Consider the following 15,856-nt stretch of genomic DNA (forward strand, 5'->3'; position numbering starts at 1 on the left):
GGCGCTCAGGGGCTGTCTGCTGGAAGGAGTGCGGTGGAGAGGCAGACAATGAGTCTGAGAGAGAGAGGCTGTGGGCACACAGGGATGCAGGCGAGTGGGCACCCCGCCCCCGGCTGAGAAAGTCCTGACCAAGAATGCAGTCTCCAGATTCTCCTTCTGTTCTCTTTTCCTCCACCAGACTTAGCACCAGAGCAAGGATAGTAAGTAGGGATTCCCACCTGCCCAGAGAGCCCAGACTTCTAGGGTGGGCCTGAGGCTCAGCCTCCCCAGTCCAGCTGCCCCTCAGGAGAATTAGGGGGTGATAACAACTAGGTTTCTCAGCCTCTCAGCCCTCACCTGGACCTCACGGCCCCACCCAGGCCCACCTGGCTTCTTTACGAGCTTTATACCTGCCGGCCTTTTCCCAGGCCTGGGGAAGGGCACCAGTGGCAAACTGACCAGTAATGTGCGTGACTCTGTAGGTGGCCTTAACTTGGACATAGTCATTCACCAAATTGCCTCAAGTTCTTTACAGTTTGCCTTTAACAGAGTTTCATAGGCTGCTAATGCTTCCCTGGACACTCATCTTCCTGTCTGTGATATCGCACTCCTAAGCTGGTCCTGAAAAACTGGACACCTGGTCACTTGATGTTCCCCGCCCCTCCCTAGGTAGTCGTGCCATTTTTAGCTACCTTGGGGAGAGGCCAGCTCAGGAGTCTAGAACAGGACTGGATTATGGATGACAAAGGACTGTCGTTAGACCCACGGAGAGTGCCTGCCTGGCCCTTCCCTCTCCTTTGGGAAACCAAAGGAGGCTCTGCATGGTGGGGAGAAGAGAGCGTGGAATCCAGAGCCAGGAAGCTCTAGAGCGCCCCTGACCAGCACAGGGTCCGGCTGAGGGTGGGCATGCGGCAAGGGTCGGCTTCCCTCCCTGGGCGGTGGAGAGGGTGCTGGATGGAGGCCTGCTTCTACCAAACATGAGTACCTGCTGCCCTGGCCCTGTGCTGAGAGCTAGGGGCAAAGAAGATATGGCCTCCAAGGGTAGAGAATTCAGAGGTGAGGTGAGGGGTCCATGTGGGAAGATAGTATCATGTTGGAGAACAGTCTCGAAGAGATGAGCGCTGAGCTTCTGAAGGTTTGAGAAACATTGGAAAGGGAGAAGCCTCCTGAGGGCACCTAGGGATAAGCCCTGAGGTAAAGTAAACCCGGCTTGGCATGGACCTTCCTTCCTCTCTGTGCCAGGTTATTCAACCTCATGGCTCGCAGGCCCAGAACAAAGTGATCACATGGAGGCTGGCCCCAGGGAGTCTTCTAAGTATCCTGCTGGCGCTTTTCGGGGGGGCTGAAGGGCTCTGGCTCTGGCCTGGCACTTCGCTGTGTCATGTTGGAAGGGGCCAGCCCTCCTCCTGGGGCAGGAATCCTCTCTCAGGTCCCTCCAGGGCCGGCCTGGGGCTTCTGATTTTTGGTGAATTATTAAAGCCTGGTGCAGATTATGGTTTGAATCCTGGCTCTGCCACTGTCTTGCCTGGTGACCTTGGGCAATTTACCCCCTCTCAGAGCTGCAGTGTTCTCATCTCTAAAATGGTGTAAAAGTAACCCCGCCTCACACGTGAGACAGTGGCTCAGCCCATGTCCTGGGATGTGGAGGCACTTGGTAGGTCCCTCCCCTTGTCCACAATAACTGTGCTGGGCACTGGGGTGGAGAGAGCATTCAAGGAGGAGACAAAAAGGACAGCTTCACAAGAACCCTATTGCCCTGACAGCACGCAGCCCACATGCCCCTTAGTGCCAGGACAGCCCGTCCGAGTCGAGGAGATGAGGCCCGTCCCTGTGAGCCCGCTCCTCCCCAGGCTATGCCCATGGCCTTGCTTGCGCCGTGCTTAGTGCAACAGTAAACGCTCACGTAGTCACCCGGCGAGCCTTTGCCCAGGGACAGCTGAGGCCCTTGCAGGGAGGACGGGGCCTGACCTGTGGCCTTCTGCCTGCCCCCCAGGAGTGGCCTGCACCATCATCTTCATGTACACGTTCTGCACCGATTGCTGGCTCATCGCGGTGCTGTACTTCACCTGGTTGGTGTTTGACTGGAACACACCCAAGAAAGGTAATGGCATGGGTCTCCCTGCCCCACCGCCTCGCTCTTGGAACCTTCCCTCTTGCACAAGCTGAGGTTCCTCGTTGTGGGTGTTGCCTCTTTTTACTTAATGCCTATTATGTGAAACACATTGGACTAGACCAGGGAGTAGTTTGGGGTGGGGGGTTTAAAAGCACTGCAGAGGGCACCGTCCTGGGCCCCTTGTAGGAGCTCACACTCAGTCAAGGGCTTGCCTAACGGGAGGGAATGAACACGGAGAGGGGCCCGGGCCAGGGGGAGAGGATGCTGCAAAGGGCAGTAGTCACCCACCTCAGGGTTTCTGCACACTGCCTCTGTCCTGGCTGCGTACCCAGACATCGCCCACCCCCATTCCCACCTCTTCCCAACACTGTATTTTGTTCTCTGAAGGTGGCAGGAGGTCAGAGTGGGTCCGAAATTGGGCTGTGTGGCGCTACTTTCGAGACTACTTTCCCATTCAGGTAAGGATTTGTGAGTGTTGTCTTGGGAGGGTGGGAATGGCTGGGAGGTCTGAATTTAAGCCTTAACCTACCCATGCACAGTGATCACCCATGCTGAGCTGCACCATGTGGTATCTCCCACTATGAGCAGCTGTCTATACTCTTCCCCAATTTATACAGGATTTGAGCAATTTAGGGTATATACCATGCCACACCAAGTAAACAGAAAAATCAGACTTGGGGAAAAAAATACTACTATTTCAGCCATAAAGGTTAACAGAGTAGGTGGTTGAGCTTCAGCCTTAGTTCTGAGCTCCCTGGCAACGAAGGCAAAAGGGGAAACATAATAGCTATTGGTTCTTATTTCGGGAAAGGAAGAAGCTTACTATTTCCTTGGGGAAACAAGGCTTGTTCTGGCCTTTGAATCTAAAGGATGTGCCAGACACTGAAGTCCTGAGTGATATAAGGAGCAGGTGTAGCAGCAGATGTTATGGTCATTGTTTGTCTGCCTTTCATTGAATATTAAAGGCACAACTTAAAATGTGAGGGGATTTATCAAGAGCAGTACTTAAGTAGTGTAAGTTCATTTAGCCTGAACCAAGGATAGCACTGAACCGAGCGTAACAATAGGTGGGACGTGCTTTCTTTCCTTTTGAAGCTCTTACAGAAATATCGCCATGGCGACTGCGTCTCCAACTGTCGCAGGCGGGTCACTGGCCGTCATGGCTGTGGGAATTAAGGCCCAGGAAATTTGATGTGCAGTGGAAGGAGAGCGAGACCCTAGTTGCCGAAGTGCTCGGGGAAGGCTTCTGGAGGAGGTGCTCCGATAACTCCATCCTAAAGATAAGGGGCACCGAGGGGGCAGGGAAAACAATGAGAGCACAGGCACCTGAGTTTGCAAAGAAGCCTCTGGAGTGCAGAGGGACGGTCTCCATTTATTGGGAGACTTCTAGGAGCCGACACTTTCCCCACAGAGTCTCCTGTAAGGGGTACTTACACTATCCTTTTTTTTTTTTTTTTTTTTTTTTTCAAATTATAAGAGAGGGTTTATTTAGAAAGTTACAGTGGCAGTAGAAGTGAGCCAGGTGGGCTGCGGAGGCTCAGGAAACAAATTACAGGGGCAGAAGAAGGGTCCTTGGAGCTTCTCCAAGGAAATGTGCCTGACAGGGCCGGGGGGCGGGCAGGGGGAGAGGAAGGGCACGGGTGTGCTCCCCACAGGGAGAGCGCCAACTGTATCCTTTTAACAAAAGAGGAAAGGGCAGGTCAGAGTAGCAGAGCTGACTGAAGCCAGCAAGGGCTAGAGCCAAGGTTCCGAACGCTGCCTGGCCTCGCAGTCTGGGCCCTGCCCACCACAGCACACTGCCCCGCTGTGCAACAGAGCCCTGGGAAATTAGCTTGGGCAGACACTCAGGCCTCCTGCAGCGTTGGAGGACGGAGGCAGGAAGAGCCCAGTCTGACCCTGGGTGAGGCGCTGTCCCTTCCAGGGTTCAGTCCCCTCATACGAAGCAACTTTAGACCAAGTTGGTCTCTAGGTTTCCTTCCTGCTGCACCATCGGCTGCTCAGGGGCCTCCACACTGGTCTTCTGAGAACTGAGAACCCATCTTCTCTTTTCTCGGGGGCCAACCTCTAGGTCCTGACAGAATAAACGGTGGCATGGTCTGGCTTTTAGTCTCACCTCTGTCCCCCTGCCTGTGGTCTGCAAGCTAGCTTGGCACCTTGATCCTGGTGCAGTTGGGTGACACTTGTGGATTGTCGATAACTCTGTCAGAATCCTGCAGGGGAGGGACCTGTTGGGCCAGCTCAGTCAGCACCCAGCCCTGGCACACCCTACCTGCTGAGGTAACCCTGCAGAAAGCAGTGGGTTTAAACAGTGGGGACAGCGTGTGTGAGTGTGAAAGTGTGCATGACGCAGGGTGGTGTGTATTTGCTGTTCTGAGTCAGTGATTGAGACACCCTGGCATGCTGCCTGGGGCTGGGGGCTGGGTGACCCCCACATTCCTCCACTGCACCCAGTATAGTGTGGCACTCCCAGAGCCAGCTCCCTCTGCCCACCCCAGCCTGAGCCCACACCTTCCAGAACCTTCAGGGTCAGGGTTCTCACTCCTCCCTTTTGCTGACCCCATCTCTGGGGCCGTGAGGAATTCAGGGCTGTTGTTGCTGGGAGAATGTTGCATCATAGGACCCAACCCTTTCATTTTGGAGGTTAGGACACCATCCCAAAGAAGGGCGAGGACTGGTCCAGGTTGCATAGCGAGTGCTGGTACTGGAATCCAGGCCCCAGGTTCTTTCCCACTGAATTCCTGCTTCTCCTTTCTCTGGGAGAGATTCAATCCCGGATTTCCCCATCGGACTGGCCCTCACTTCCTGTTCTCCCTCTCTCCGCTTTGCTATTGGAGACCTGGGTTGACTTCTTGCTCTGTGACTCCATTCCCTGAGCATCAGCTGTTGCCTCTTGTGCAGGGCTGGACATGGAGGCACAGAAGAGTCAGTCCTGGCCCCTGCCCTCATGTGAGCTCACGGTCCTGCTAGACTGTGTCACTGTCTGCCCATGGGACCACAGGCACACATTCTCAAGCTCACAGCCTCATTAGTCTCATGTGCAAAATGACAATGAGCTGTACATATGATAAAAAGTGGTAAGTTATGGTTCATTGTGAGAAATTGTGGACTCTGTTCTCTCTGCTGGGGCCCTCACCTAAGGGGCCAGACCTCAGTGTTGAGTGGCCTGCCCCCTCAGGAGGCCTTCTCAAGTCCGATGACCCCCTTACTCCAGAAGACAGTGACCCGGTGACTGCTGGTCAGAACTGGAAGGGGCAGATGCCCTTCCCCACTGACCTTTGCCCATCTGAAAGAACCAAAACAAAATCCAGTGTCCGTTATCACAACTCTGTTCCAAAACATCGGTAGGGAGTTGGAACCACAAGACGCGTTTGAGTTGGCCCTGGGAGACCTCTGGGCATGAGGCCCAAAGTCGCACTGGGCTTCAGGCCGGCCAGGACACGGAGCTTCAACCTGGGCTTTGCTCTTGCCTGTACGTGACCTTAGCCAAACTCCTGCCTTTTGGGGTTTCAGGCTCCTCTTCTGACATCAGGGCTGACGCTCTGTGGAGAGTCATTTTTGACTTTCCTGTCTCACCCCCTGTTCCCAGCCTCTCGCCAATGGTTGTATAATGATCTTTCATTCTATCCATCACCCATACCTCCCCTCTCCCTTACTGGTGAAGCTCTTTGCCCTTTGCCACCAGAGCAGCTCAGCTGGCCCAGAGAGCATCCCTTCTCCCAGCAGAGGTGGGTCTCAGGTGTGAGCAGCAACCGCCAGGCCTACTGGCTACCAGGCAGAGGAGTGGGCGGTGCCTGGGTCTAGGAAGGATTTTTGGAGAGGAGGTTACAAAAGACTCTGAGCTTAGAATCCTCTGTTTGTCCATCTGCCTCATTTTGTGATGGGCCTACTGAGGCCCAGAGAGGAGGGCCTGCCCCAAGTTCACAAAGTCAGTCAGAATCAGGGCTGGAATGGGAACCAAGGCTGTTGGCTTTAGGACCCAGGTTCTCACTCCCCGTTCCCACGGTATCCACATGCCCTGCTGCATGAGCGCCGCAAGCTTCTGCTCTGGTTCTGAGTTTCCCTCGATGCGGTGGCAGGGTGGCACAAGACTACCCGAGCAATTTTCCTGCCCTGAGAGGCAGAGTACAAGGAGTGACTCGCCAGGAATGTGTCCCAGGTTCATGTGAGCCAGCAGGCCTGGCCTGGCCACCCCCTTTGACTGAGACTTTGTTCTGGGAAGCAGGGGACACAACAGCAGGCATGTCAACAGAGCCTTTATCAACAGTGTCCTTCCTCCGGGATGGACTGTCCAGCCCTCAGGGTGGAGGGTATGGGACAAAGACATACCGAATCTGTGTCAGATGGCTGCCGCCTTCTGGGCACTGCACCAACACCAGGGGACATTTGTCTGCACTGTGCTCCAAGGCCTCTCATTTAACCAAATGTCCCACCAGACAGAGGCTTGGGAGGGGGGAGAAATGATTTAAAGAGCCATCTGGGGTTCCACCAGAGGACACATGTACCACCCAGGCCCTGGGAAAAGCATAGCTGGGTGGCCTCATCAGAGGTGGAGAATGTTTCACTGTTACCCCCAGGAAAGCAGCGACCCTTCTCTCTAGGCCTCGGTTTCTACTTTGTAATGGAAGGAATGGCCTATGGCAGAGCTCTCCCAGCCCTTTCTGTGCCTTTCAGCTCCCAGGCCCAGCTCAGGGTCAAGTTTCCAGTGCAGCACTGGTTGCTTGAGCTCTTAGTTCAGCACCTGCCTTTTTTGGTGGAAACTGGCATGGGTGCTTTTCCTTTCTAGCTTTGCTGAGCGTTAACGTGGTGGGCAGCCCTGCTCTTTAGGAGGCAAAACCTCAGAACTGCCGTCTTGCGGCGCCCATCCAGCTGGGCTCCCATTGGACCCTCCCACTGCCCCCACCCCATTAGCTGCGGATTAAGCTGCTGCTGTTCCCCATTTATGTGGTCGGGAGTTGAGAGTTGGTTCGGTTTTTGAACAGCTTTAAAATGCTTGCCAAAAGCAAAGTGGGAGAAAGAGTAGAATGTCTCCAGCAACAGGAAGTGAAACTCTGCAGGCCTTGCTCACCCTTACACGTACCGGCCGCCACAGAGCTGCCCTGGCTTCTGTCCGCCTCCGGCCTGGGTCAGACTGCCGTCTTCCCAAGCCCAGCCACTCCCACCCCGCATCCCCAGGCAAGCACAGTGTCCTTCCCTCTGCTAGGAGCTTCCCACATCTGGAGTCACGGAGAACTTGGGCTCTTTATATTCTGTCCATGGCCACTGGCTCTGGCACCAGTGCATGGAAGTGGGCATTTTCCAACTCTGCAGGTGGCAGCGATGACACATCTTCCTCTTTAGAGAGTCAAAGCAGCCCACGGGACCAAAATATTCACACCCTTTGAAAATATCTTATATAGGGCCATGCAACTTCTAAGTGGCTGGGTTAGGTCTGGGGTCCAAGTGCAGGGCTCTCTCTGTTTATTCGTGGCTGTGCAAGGGGAGGCGATGCATCCAGGGGCAGCCCTGACTGTGTGTCCCCTCCGCCCCCCAGGCATCTGCCCTGTGAACCGGGACACCATAGACTACTTGCTGTCAAAGGACCCCAAAGGGTATTTCTAGAAGTTTGTCTCAATACAATAATCAGATATGTGGATAAAAACAAGGTATTTATGGAGGCATTATTTCTGAGGGAAGTTTGGGAAGTTTTTTAAAGGCCCATCAGTTGGGATTTGATAATAGTTCCATTACATGTAGCATAGCTGTGTGAGAGAATAATATAGCCATGAGAACACATATTGCTGAGGAATTTGATAAGGAAAAATAGATAGGATATGATAATGCTTGGCAGGAAATTATATAAAAATGATATCAACCATATGACCTCGAGAGTGTGTGTGTGTGTGTGTGTGTGTGTGTGTGTGTGTGTGTGTGTGTTTAAAAAGCATGTGAATATTTGAGTAGAAAAAGGACTCAACACATCAGAGCTTTTTACCTGGATGGAAGTATGATAGGTGCTTTTGATTTTCTTTCCTTTTTTCTTTTTTGAATTTTCTGTATTTTGAACATTATGTGATTGTTCATTACTTTTCTAATCAGACAAAAAAGTGATGTTTTCCTGAACAAAATACCAGTGCTCTCTGCCCCTCTCAGCACCCTCGCCTCCGTCATGTTTGTTTTGATGCTGGGTTGGCACATCTGTTGCGCAGGGTTTAGGGAAGGAAACTTTGCACCAGCCACACCACCCTCTCACCCTTAAACCAGGACAGGGGTGGGCTCTGAGAAAGCCAATCGTTCTTTAGAGCATCCCAGGACAGCTTTGCTGAAAGTACCACGGGTCAGCTGCCCAGCTGTACAGCTGACTTGCCCCGCCCCTGCCCCCGCCCCCACCCCCGTGGCTGGCACAAGGGCTGTTGCTCGCCCTTGTCCTTCCTGCATCAGAGCCCGAGCCGAGCCTGGCTGCCTGGAAGGAAGTTTCCATCCCAGCGAGCCGCACTTTCCCTGCTCTGGCCAGACCAAGGGACTTGGACTCTATCCCAGTGGGAACTGGAGAGTTACAGGGATTGCACTGGGTTTTAGAATAGTCACTCTGGCTGTCGTGAGGAAGATGGGCCCAGAGGGAGGGAAGACAGGAGGCTGGCAGAGTGCAAATAAGAGGACCTAGAGTGTTTGGCTGGAGAAATAAGGGGGTCCCCCCCCGCCCCTACCACTTCCCAGGGACTTGCAGTCCAAATGGCAACCGACAAGCACCCAGCACCGTGGCCTCAGTGATGACAGTCTGAGGTCAGGTGCGGAGAGTCACGCCAGTCCTTGAGGCCCAGAGCCCTGGGGGGTATGGGAAGCCCAGTGTCTCCACCGTCTGGGTGTGCCCCAGACCCCTCTCCCAGCCGGTCTTCTCACCTAAGGTTTTCCCTGCAGCTGGTGAAGACTCACAACCTGCTGACCACCAGGAACTACATCTTAGGGTACCATCCCCATGGCATCATGGGCCTAGGTGCCTTCTGCAACTTCAGCACAGAGGCCACGGAAGTGAGCAAGAAGTTCCCTGGCATAAGGCCGCACCTGGCCACACTGGCTGGCAACTTCCGGATGCCAGTGCTGAGGGAATACCTGATGTCTGGAGGTGAGAATCCATCTCTGCTTATCCTTACTGGGCTCTGCTCTCAAGGTCTGAGCCTCTTCAATGTGCAAGGTGACAGATTGGCCTGGAAGCCAATGCACCACCCTGGTCTGGTGCTGAGAGATGCAGCCTGCCGCAGGCACGAGGGTCAGGGTTGAGCAGGAGGGCTGTTCATAAGGTCTTCAAGATTCAACTTGGATAACAGCTTCCCTAGGAAGCGTTCTCTGGCCATTTTTCGGGGCATCCCCGCTCCTTTGCTGCCCTCTGAACAACCTGATCGTTGTCTATGGCTCTGTCATTATCCCCTGGCCTGTGACCCCCGGCAGCCTGATTCGTTGGGCTTCCCAGCACCGGGCACCAGCCTGGCAGAGTCAAGGCCTGACAGTATTTACCAAATGAATGAGTTACCTGAACAACCTGTGTCATTATCCCCATTTTACAGATAAGTAAGCCAAGACTCAGAAAGAAAATAGCTTATGTAGGACCATGCAACTTCTAAGTGGCTGGGTTAGGTCTGGGGTCCAAGTGCAGGGCTCTCTCTGTTTATTCGTGGCTGTGCAAGGGTAGGCGATGCATCCAGGGGCAGTCCTGACTGTGTGTCCCCTCCGCCCCCCAGGCATCTGCCCTGTGAACCGGGACACCATAGACTACTTGCTGTCAAAGAATGGGACTGGCAATGCCATCATCATCGTAGTGGGGGGTGCAGCCGAGTCCCTGAGCTCCAGGCCGGGCAAGAATGCCGTCACCCTGCGCAACCGCAAGGGCTTTGTGAAACTGGCCCTGCGACACGGGTAGGTGCCTCCCTGCACACGAACATACGCACGTGCACCACACTCCTCCAGGGCTTTGCTTGGCCCAGGGCAGCAGCCCCTTGGCTCCTGGAGGCAGGGCCCAGGCCCCAGGAAGGCATAGAAGAGAGTTCGCCGTCCTGTGTGGGGCCAAGGAGGTTGGAAAACGAAGTTTGTCCAAGTGTAGTCTTGGTGTCTGATTGAGACAAAGGTGCGGCCTATGTGCCCTGAGCCCTCGCAGGGGGCCTGAGAGGCCAGGTTTCTATGTAGGACAATGCCCTGGGGCCAAAAATGTGTCATACTACTAGGAGAGCAAGAGACCAGAAGAGAGGATGGCATGGCTGGAAACATCAGCGGAGGCTCCCTGGAGGAGTGATACTAAGGACAGGCGGAAAAGAGCTGGGCAGCTTGGATTTCTTAGAAAACTAGAGACACGTTCTGTGTAGTCACCTGTTCACATTCCATTTGACCAAAGCACATTCACTTCTAAGTCCCTTTGATTCCACAGCAATCCTCCAGCTGATAACATCCCCATTTTCCATTTGAGAAAACCGAGTGAGGCTAAGCGACCCAGTAGGGGTCACATTGCAAAATGAAGGACCAAGCTCTTTGGACTCCAGGCCCACTGTTTTCTTCCAATATCTGGGCTCTGGGCCACCTCAGGAGGAGAGCCTTGGGGTGACAGACCTCCAGCAATGATGTTCTGGAGAGGGGGAGGAGGCAGCCTGCAGCCACACACAACTTAGAGCTGGCACTAGCCATCTCGGTCCCATCCAGCCCTCCTCTCTGTCCCCTCAGAACCTCATCTCAGGCTTCAGAAGAGGCTGCTCTTCAAGGCCCAGCCCTGTGCCAGGCACTGGGGACACAATCAGACCCAGTTCCTGCATTCAGGGTAGTAGGAAGTAGGGAGGGACAGACAGTGACAACACAGCGTGCTGAAGGCTGTGACACGGAACTGAGAGAGGCTTGGGTTGGATGTGGGACAGGGAGAACTTTCCAGCAGAGGCAGGCCCCAAGGATGAGAGGGGACAGGCATTCCAGAGCAGGGCTTCACCCTTCCCTTTGCCTAGTTGCCCTAAAGCCCTGATATGCTCCCCAGTCACCAATAGGGGGCAGAGGGCCCATCTAAACCTGGTCGTGAGGGGACACATGATTTGGGATCCGTCAGGTGACTTTGCCACCGCTGTGGCAGAGGGGAGCTTGGCCGGTGTCCAGGGCCCCCAGGGCTGACAGGAGGAACTGAAGCCAGTGATTGGGGCGTGACAGATCGTGGCCTCTCCCTTCCAGAGCCGACCTGGTTCCCACCTACTCCTTTGGAGAGAATGAAGTCTACAAGCAGGTGATCTTTGAGGAGGGCTCCTGGGGCCGGTGGGTCCAGAAGACGTTCCAGAAGTACATTGGCTTCGCCCCGTGCATCTTCCACGGCCGAGGCTTCTTCTCCTCCGACACCTGGGGGCTGGTGCCCTACTCCAAGCCCATCACCACTGTTGGTGAGCCTCCCGCCTGAAGACCCTGGGCCTGGGGTGCCACAGCTAGTTCGTGTACAGTTAGGATTCCAACCCAGGCCACCCGGCTCTGAGGTCGGTGCTGTAAACCATGAGGACATGTTGGGTGCTACCATGTGGGGATGGGCGGTGAAGCGGGGGTGGAGTTATTGGGAAAGTTTTATTACTGTGAGCCAAGCTGTGCTAGGTGAGAAAACAGGACATCAATAGTTTTGTGTTTGCAGAGACCAGGAGTCTGTGAGGAAAGATCCTATTACAGCAAAGATCAATAGGGGGTGTGAGCAGGACATGCAGAATGCTTGGTGGAGGGCAGTTATAGTGGACCTCGGGGAGGAGGTGACCCTTACACTGTTAGCTGAATAGGAATTATCCAGCCACAGAGGTGAAGAGGGGATAGAGTTTTTGTCAGAAACAATGGCCTAAGTGAAGTTCCTACTACAACAAGACTGTGTAGATTTTTGAGGAACAGAAAGGGAAAAAATCAATATGACTGGCGCATAGCCCTGTGTTGCAAAAACTGGCTGCACAGGGCCCTCAGCTATGTTGTTTTGGGTTTATTTGGGACCATTTAGAGGCTTCCAAAGAATTATCTCTTGTAGGTCTGTATATCTGTGTTAATGGTTCACAAGCTAGAGATCACACAGGAGCCTATGGGCCACAAGCCATGGACTTCAGGGGCCAAAGCTCACAGAGATACTTTGAATTTCAGAGCCAGGTGTTCTGCTTTGTACTTTATAGAAGAACCAACTTCCTGCATTTTAGGTCACATGACTCATATCGGGCCTGAGCTCTGTGAGGCGGCAGGCATTTTCATGTCAGGGATGGCCGGATGGGGGCAGGGTCCTGTGGGCGTTGTAAAGGAATTCTCTCTTCACCTTAAGGATGGAAGACTGCTTGAGGATTTGGGGAAGGGAAGGTTCAGATTTGCATTTTAAACTTTTCCTTGGTATATACTCTGGTTTCTTTTCAGATCATATAAGTATTTCTCCTTTTAAAGTGATCTTGGGGCTGCTGGATAGAAAATGGATTAGAAAAGGCCAAAATGGAAGCCACAAGACCGGTCCCGAGGCTTTTGTGGTAGCTGTGGCTTGAATCAAGAGCATGGCCACGGAGAGGAGAGAACTTTAGAGAAATTTCAGAAATGTCTTTGACAGGACTTGGTGATGAGTTGGGTATGGAGATGAAACAGGATTAGGAAATAAAACAATGCACAGAAGTGTAAATGTTTGCCTCCTCCTCCCTCTCCAGCCTTAATCACACTTCTCAAATTATGTCACAATTTTACAGAATCCTTAGCAAAGTCCTCTGAGGAAGGATCCCCCTGTGATAGGTGAGGAAACTGAGGCTCCGAGAAACGAAGCGACTTGCCCAGGGCAGGGCAAAAGCAAAGCCCTTCCCTGATCCCACAGCTCTTGGAGACGCTCCCAGCTGAGTGCAGCGGGTACAGCTGGTCTTTATCCTGCTTACTGCTTAGTGGCTCTGTGGCCTTCGGCAGGTCCCGTCCCATGCCACAGGGCCTCAATCCTATCATCTGTAGAAAGGACAACATAAAACAGAGGGTGCTCAGCACAGTTCCTGGCACACGGTTGGCACCTAGCACAGCGGCGCTGCTGTCATCTTGGTGAACACCCAGGGAGGGCGGGCCGAATGGCACTGACTAACCCGAGGCCTCTGCTCCGTCTCTGCAGTGGGTGAGCCCATCACCATTCCCAAGCTGGAGCACCCGACCCAGCAGGACATCGACCTGTACCACGCCATGTACGTAGAGGCCCTGGTGAAGCTCTTTGACAAGCACAAGACCAACTTCGGCCTCCCAGAGACTGAGGTCCTGGAGGTGAACTGAGCCGGCCCGCAGGCCAGCTGCCGGGAGGAGCCTGCTGCAAACTGCTCTCTACCAAGTTCTCGAGTGCTTTTTGTTCTGTAAATTTGGAAGTGTCATGGGTGTCTGTGGGTTATTTAAAAGAAATTATAATAATTTTGTTAAACCATTACAATACTAGGTCTTTTTTAAGAAGGAAAAAGTGAGTGTTTCAAGCTCTTTCACTTCCAGTTTGTCCTGATTCAGGTGGCGGCTAACACGTCTTGGCCTTTAGGATTTCTCAACCAACTCTTCTTCCCTTGCTAAAATCAGACAGGAAACTCAGTCGCGGTTAACTGGGGCAGAAGGACAGCCATTAGTGACTCAGGCCAGTGAGGTCGTTTGCTCTTCGCCCCTGGAGGATGAGGAGCAGGAGCTGCTTCTAATGCAAACACCTCTATTCCCAGCTACCTTGACTTGACTGCAGGACTAGTCCCTCTTGCCCAGGGGAAGCCTCGAAAGGCACAGTTGTTCCTATTTTGAAGAGTGCAGTGATGAGCATCTGGACTGTTCCAGCTTGATTCTCCTTTCTGCCACTTCCCAAACCCTTAGTCTGTCATAGCTGAGCCTGGACTGGCCTCCGGAGAGACGACGGGGGTGGTGATGAGCCTCTGCTGGGAAACAGGGCTGTTCCAAACGCACCATCTCTTGGATTATCCAGCTACCACGTTCTGGTTGGAGTGACTGGATTTCCTCGGGTGGCCGATGATATAGACCCAGCACAGAGCCAGCCTTGGCCTGAGTCCCGTACTTTCCAGGGGCCTCAGTTTTCTTAACCTGCACCTTGGAGAGTGGGTGTCAGGAAGGGGGTTGTCTTCTTGTTCACAGAGGAGCCTGGCCTGCTGAGCAAGAGACTGGTTTCAGGATAGGAGGCCCCTCAACCCAAGCCTCACATATATGTGCCTTTTTGAGAGGATGGGGGCCAGGGAGGAAACCCAGCCCCTCCTCTCTGTGTTCTGTTTTTCTCTTGATGAGATCATTGTACCATGTCAGACTTTTGTATATTCCTAAACAAATAAATAAAAATAAGTGTCCTCTGAGTTCTTGCTGCGGCTACATCTGCATCTTGCCACTGACGCTTAGGGAGACCATGGCCCCCGTCAGGCTTCCTGCCAAGCCTTCTCTCCCATGCTCCTTTGGCCCATTTGGCCCTGTGTGCTGTATTAGTTATCAACGGCTGTGTAACAAATGATTCCAACACTTAGTGGCTTCAGGCAACACTGCTCACAATTTTAGAGCGCTTGTAGTCGAGGTATGGCTTAGCTGGGCCCTCTGCTTTCAGGGTCTCTCACAAGGCTGCAGCCTCCTCGCAAGGCTCGACTCGGGGAGGATCCACTTTGAAGGTCATTCATGTGCTCATTGGCAGATTCACTTCCTCACTGGCTGGTAACCAGAGGCCACTTTCAGTTCTTTGCCATACAGGCTTTTCCAGAGAATATCTCACAGCGTGGCAGCTGGCTCCATCAGAGAGGAAACATGATGAGTCAGAGAACAATGTAGACAGAAGTCACAGCTTTTATACCCTAATCTTGGAAGTGATCACCTGTCACTTTTGCCATATTCTCTTCATAAGATGCAGATCACGACGTCCAGGTCACACTCAAGAGAATTACAGGTGGAGTGAAGGCCCGGAGGCAGGGGTCCTTGGAGCCCCCTCACAGCCGCCTCTCACATGTGCTAAGGGGCTGCTGTCCAGCTGTGCGGTCTCGGGAAGGCTGGCCTGGAAAGATCCCACGGATCGCTCAAACCACGTTCCTTGTCCCTGGCCTAAGTTACACCACAAAGAGGGAGACCTGGCCTGCTGTCACTCTAGTGATTCCGTACCACACCTAGGTCTTCCACCTCCCTGTTCTGATTCCATTCAGTTCAGTGAGTACTAAGCACCAGGGAACCCTTTCCAGTTGAGCCCTAAGGACCTCGTTCCAACTTTCCCACTGCGTAAAGGTCTGGCCTTGCCATTCGTCCACCTCAGGGACTGCTCTTCTGTTTCAGAAGCTGTGAGTGGGATCCACGGGAGCTGAAACAGACATTAGAAACTGCGGAGGATAGACGGTGGTCAGCCCTGTGACAGAGATGCCCCTCCCCCAACCTGGGGTGCCCCATTGAACTGGAACCCTGATACCTGAGCTGGGACACAAAAGGTGACTGGAAGTTTGCCAGGAAGGAGTTGGAAAAGGGCAGAGCAGGAAGTGCAGATGGAGGAGATAGTGTAGCTGATTTGAATGGCTGAGAGGTGGCGGTAGAGAGGTGTCCCCAGAGGTCTGCAGCGGGGCTTCCCTTAGAAGGGTGGGGAGCTGTCTGGCTTTGCCAGAGTCTACGTGGGCAGGAGGGCAGGGCAGAGAAAGGAGATGCCTTAAAGGGGCCAATAGAGGCTGAATTCTGTAGCACCATGCAGGCCTCAGGCCACAGAGCTCTGGTCAGAGGACAGACACTTCCTTCAGGATGGAGGAAAGGCCTGATGTGTGATGAGCCTCAGCCCCACCGCAGCCCCAGTCTGAGGCCAGCCATGACCCTCAA

General features: G+C 53.6%; 1 protein-coding gene across 1 annotated transcript in view; it reads left to right on the forward strand.

Moving 5' to 3' along the window:
* DGAT2 (diacylglycerol O-acyltransferase 2) overlaps nucleotides 1-14,379 on the forward strand; it is a 32,591-nt gene extending 18,212 nt beyond the window's left edge. Inside the window, exons 3-8 of the mRNA XM_054576287.1 lie at nucleotides 1,973-2,080; nucleotides 2,480-2,550; nucleotides 8,987-9,191; nucleotides 9,805-9,979; nucleotides 11,264-11,466; nucleotides 13,170-14,379. Of these exons, the coding sequence (XP_054432262.1) occupies nucleotides 1,973-2,080; nucleotides 2,480-2,550; nucleotides 8,987-9,191; nucleotides 9,805-9,979; nucleotides 11,264-11,466; nucleotides 13,170-13,324 (917 nt within the window). The 3' untranslated portion in view covers nucleotides 13,325-14,379. The remainder of the gene's footprint in view (nucleotides 1-1,972; nucleotides 2,081-2,479; nucleotides 2,551-8,986; nucleotides 9,192-9,804; nucleotides 9,980-11,263; nucleotides 11,467-13,169) is intronic.
* The last annotated feature ends 1,477 nt before the right edge of the window (nucleotides 14,380-15,856 follow it).

The sequence above is a fragment of the Pteronotus mesoamericanus genome, unplaced genomic scaffold (genome assembly GCF_021234165.1).
Source record: "Pteronotus mesoamericanus isolate MK-2021 breed Mesoamerican mustached bat unplaced genomic scaffold, CSHL_Meso_final contig_33, whole genome shotgun sequence".
NCBI classification, from domain to species: Eukaryota; Metazoa; Chordata; class Mammalia; order Chiroptera; family Mormoopidae; genus Pteronotus; species Pteronotus mesoamericanus.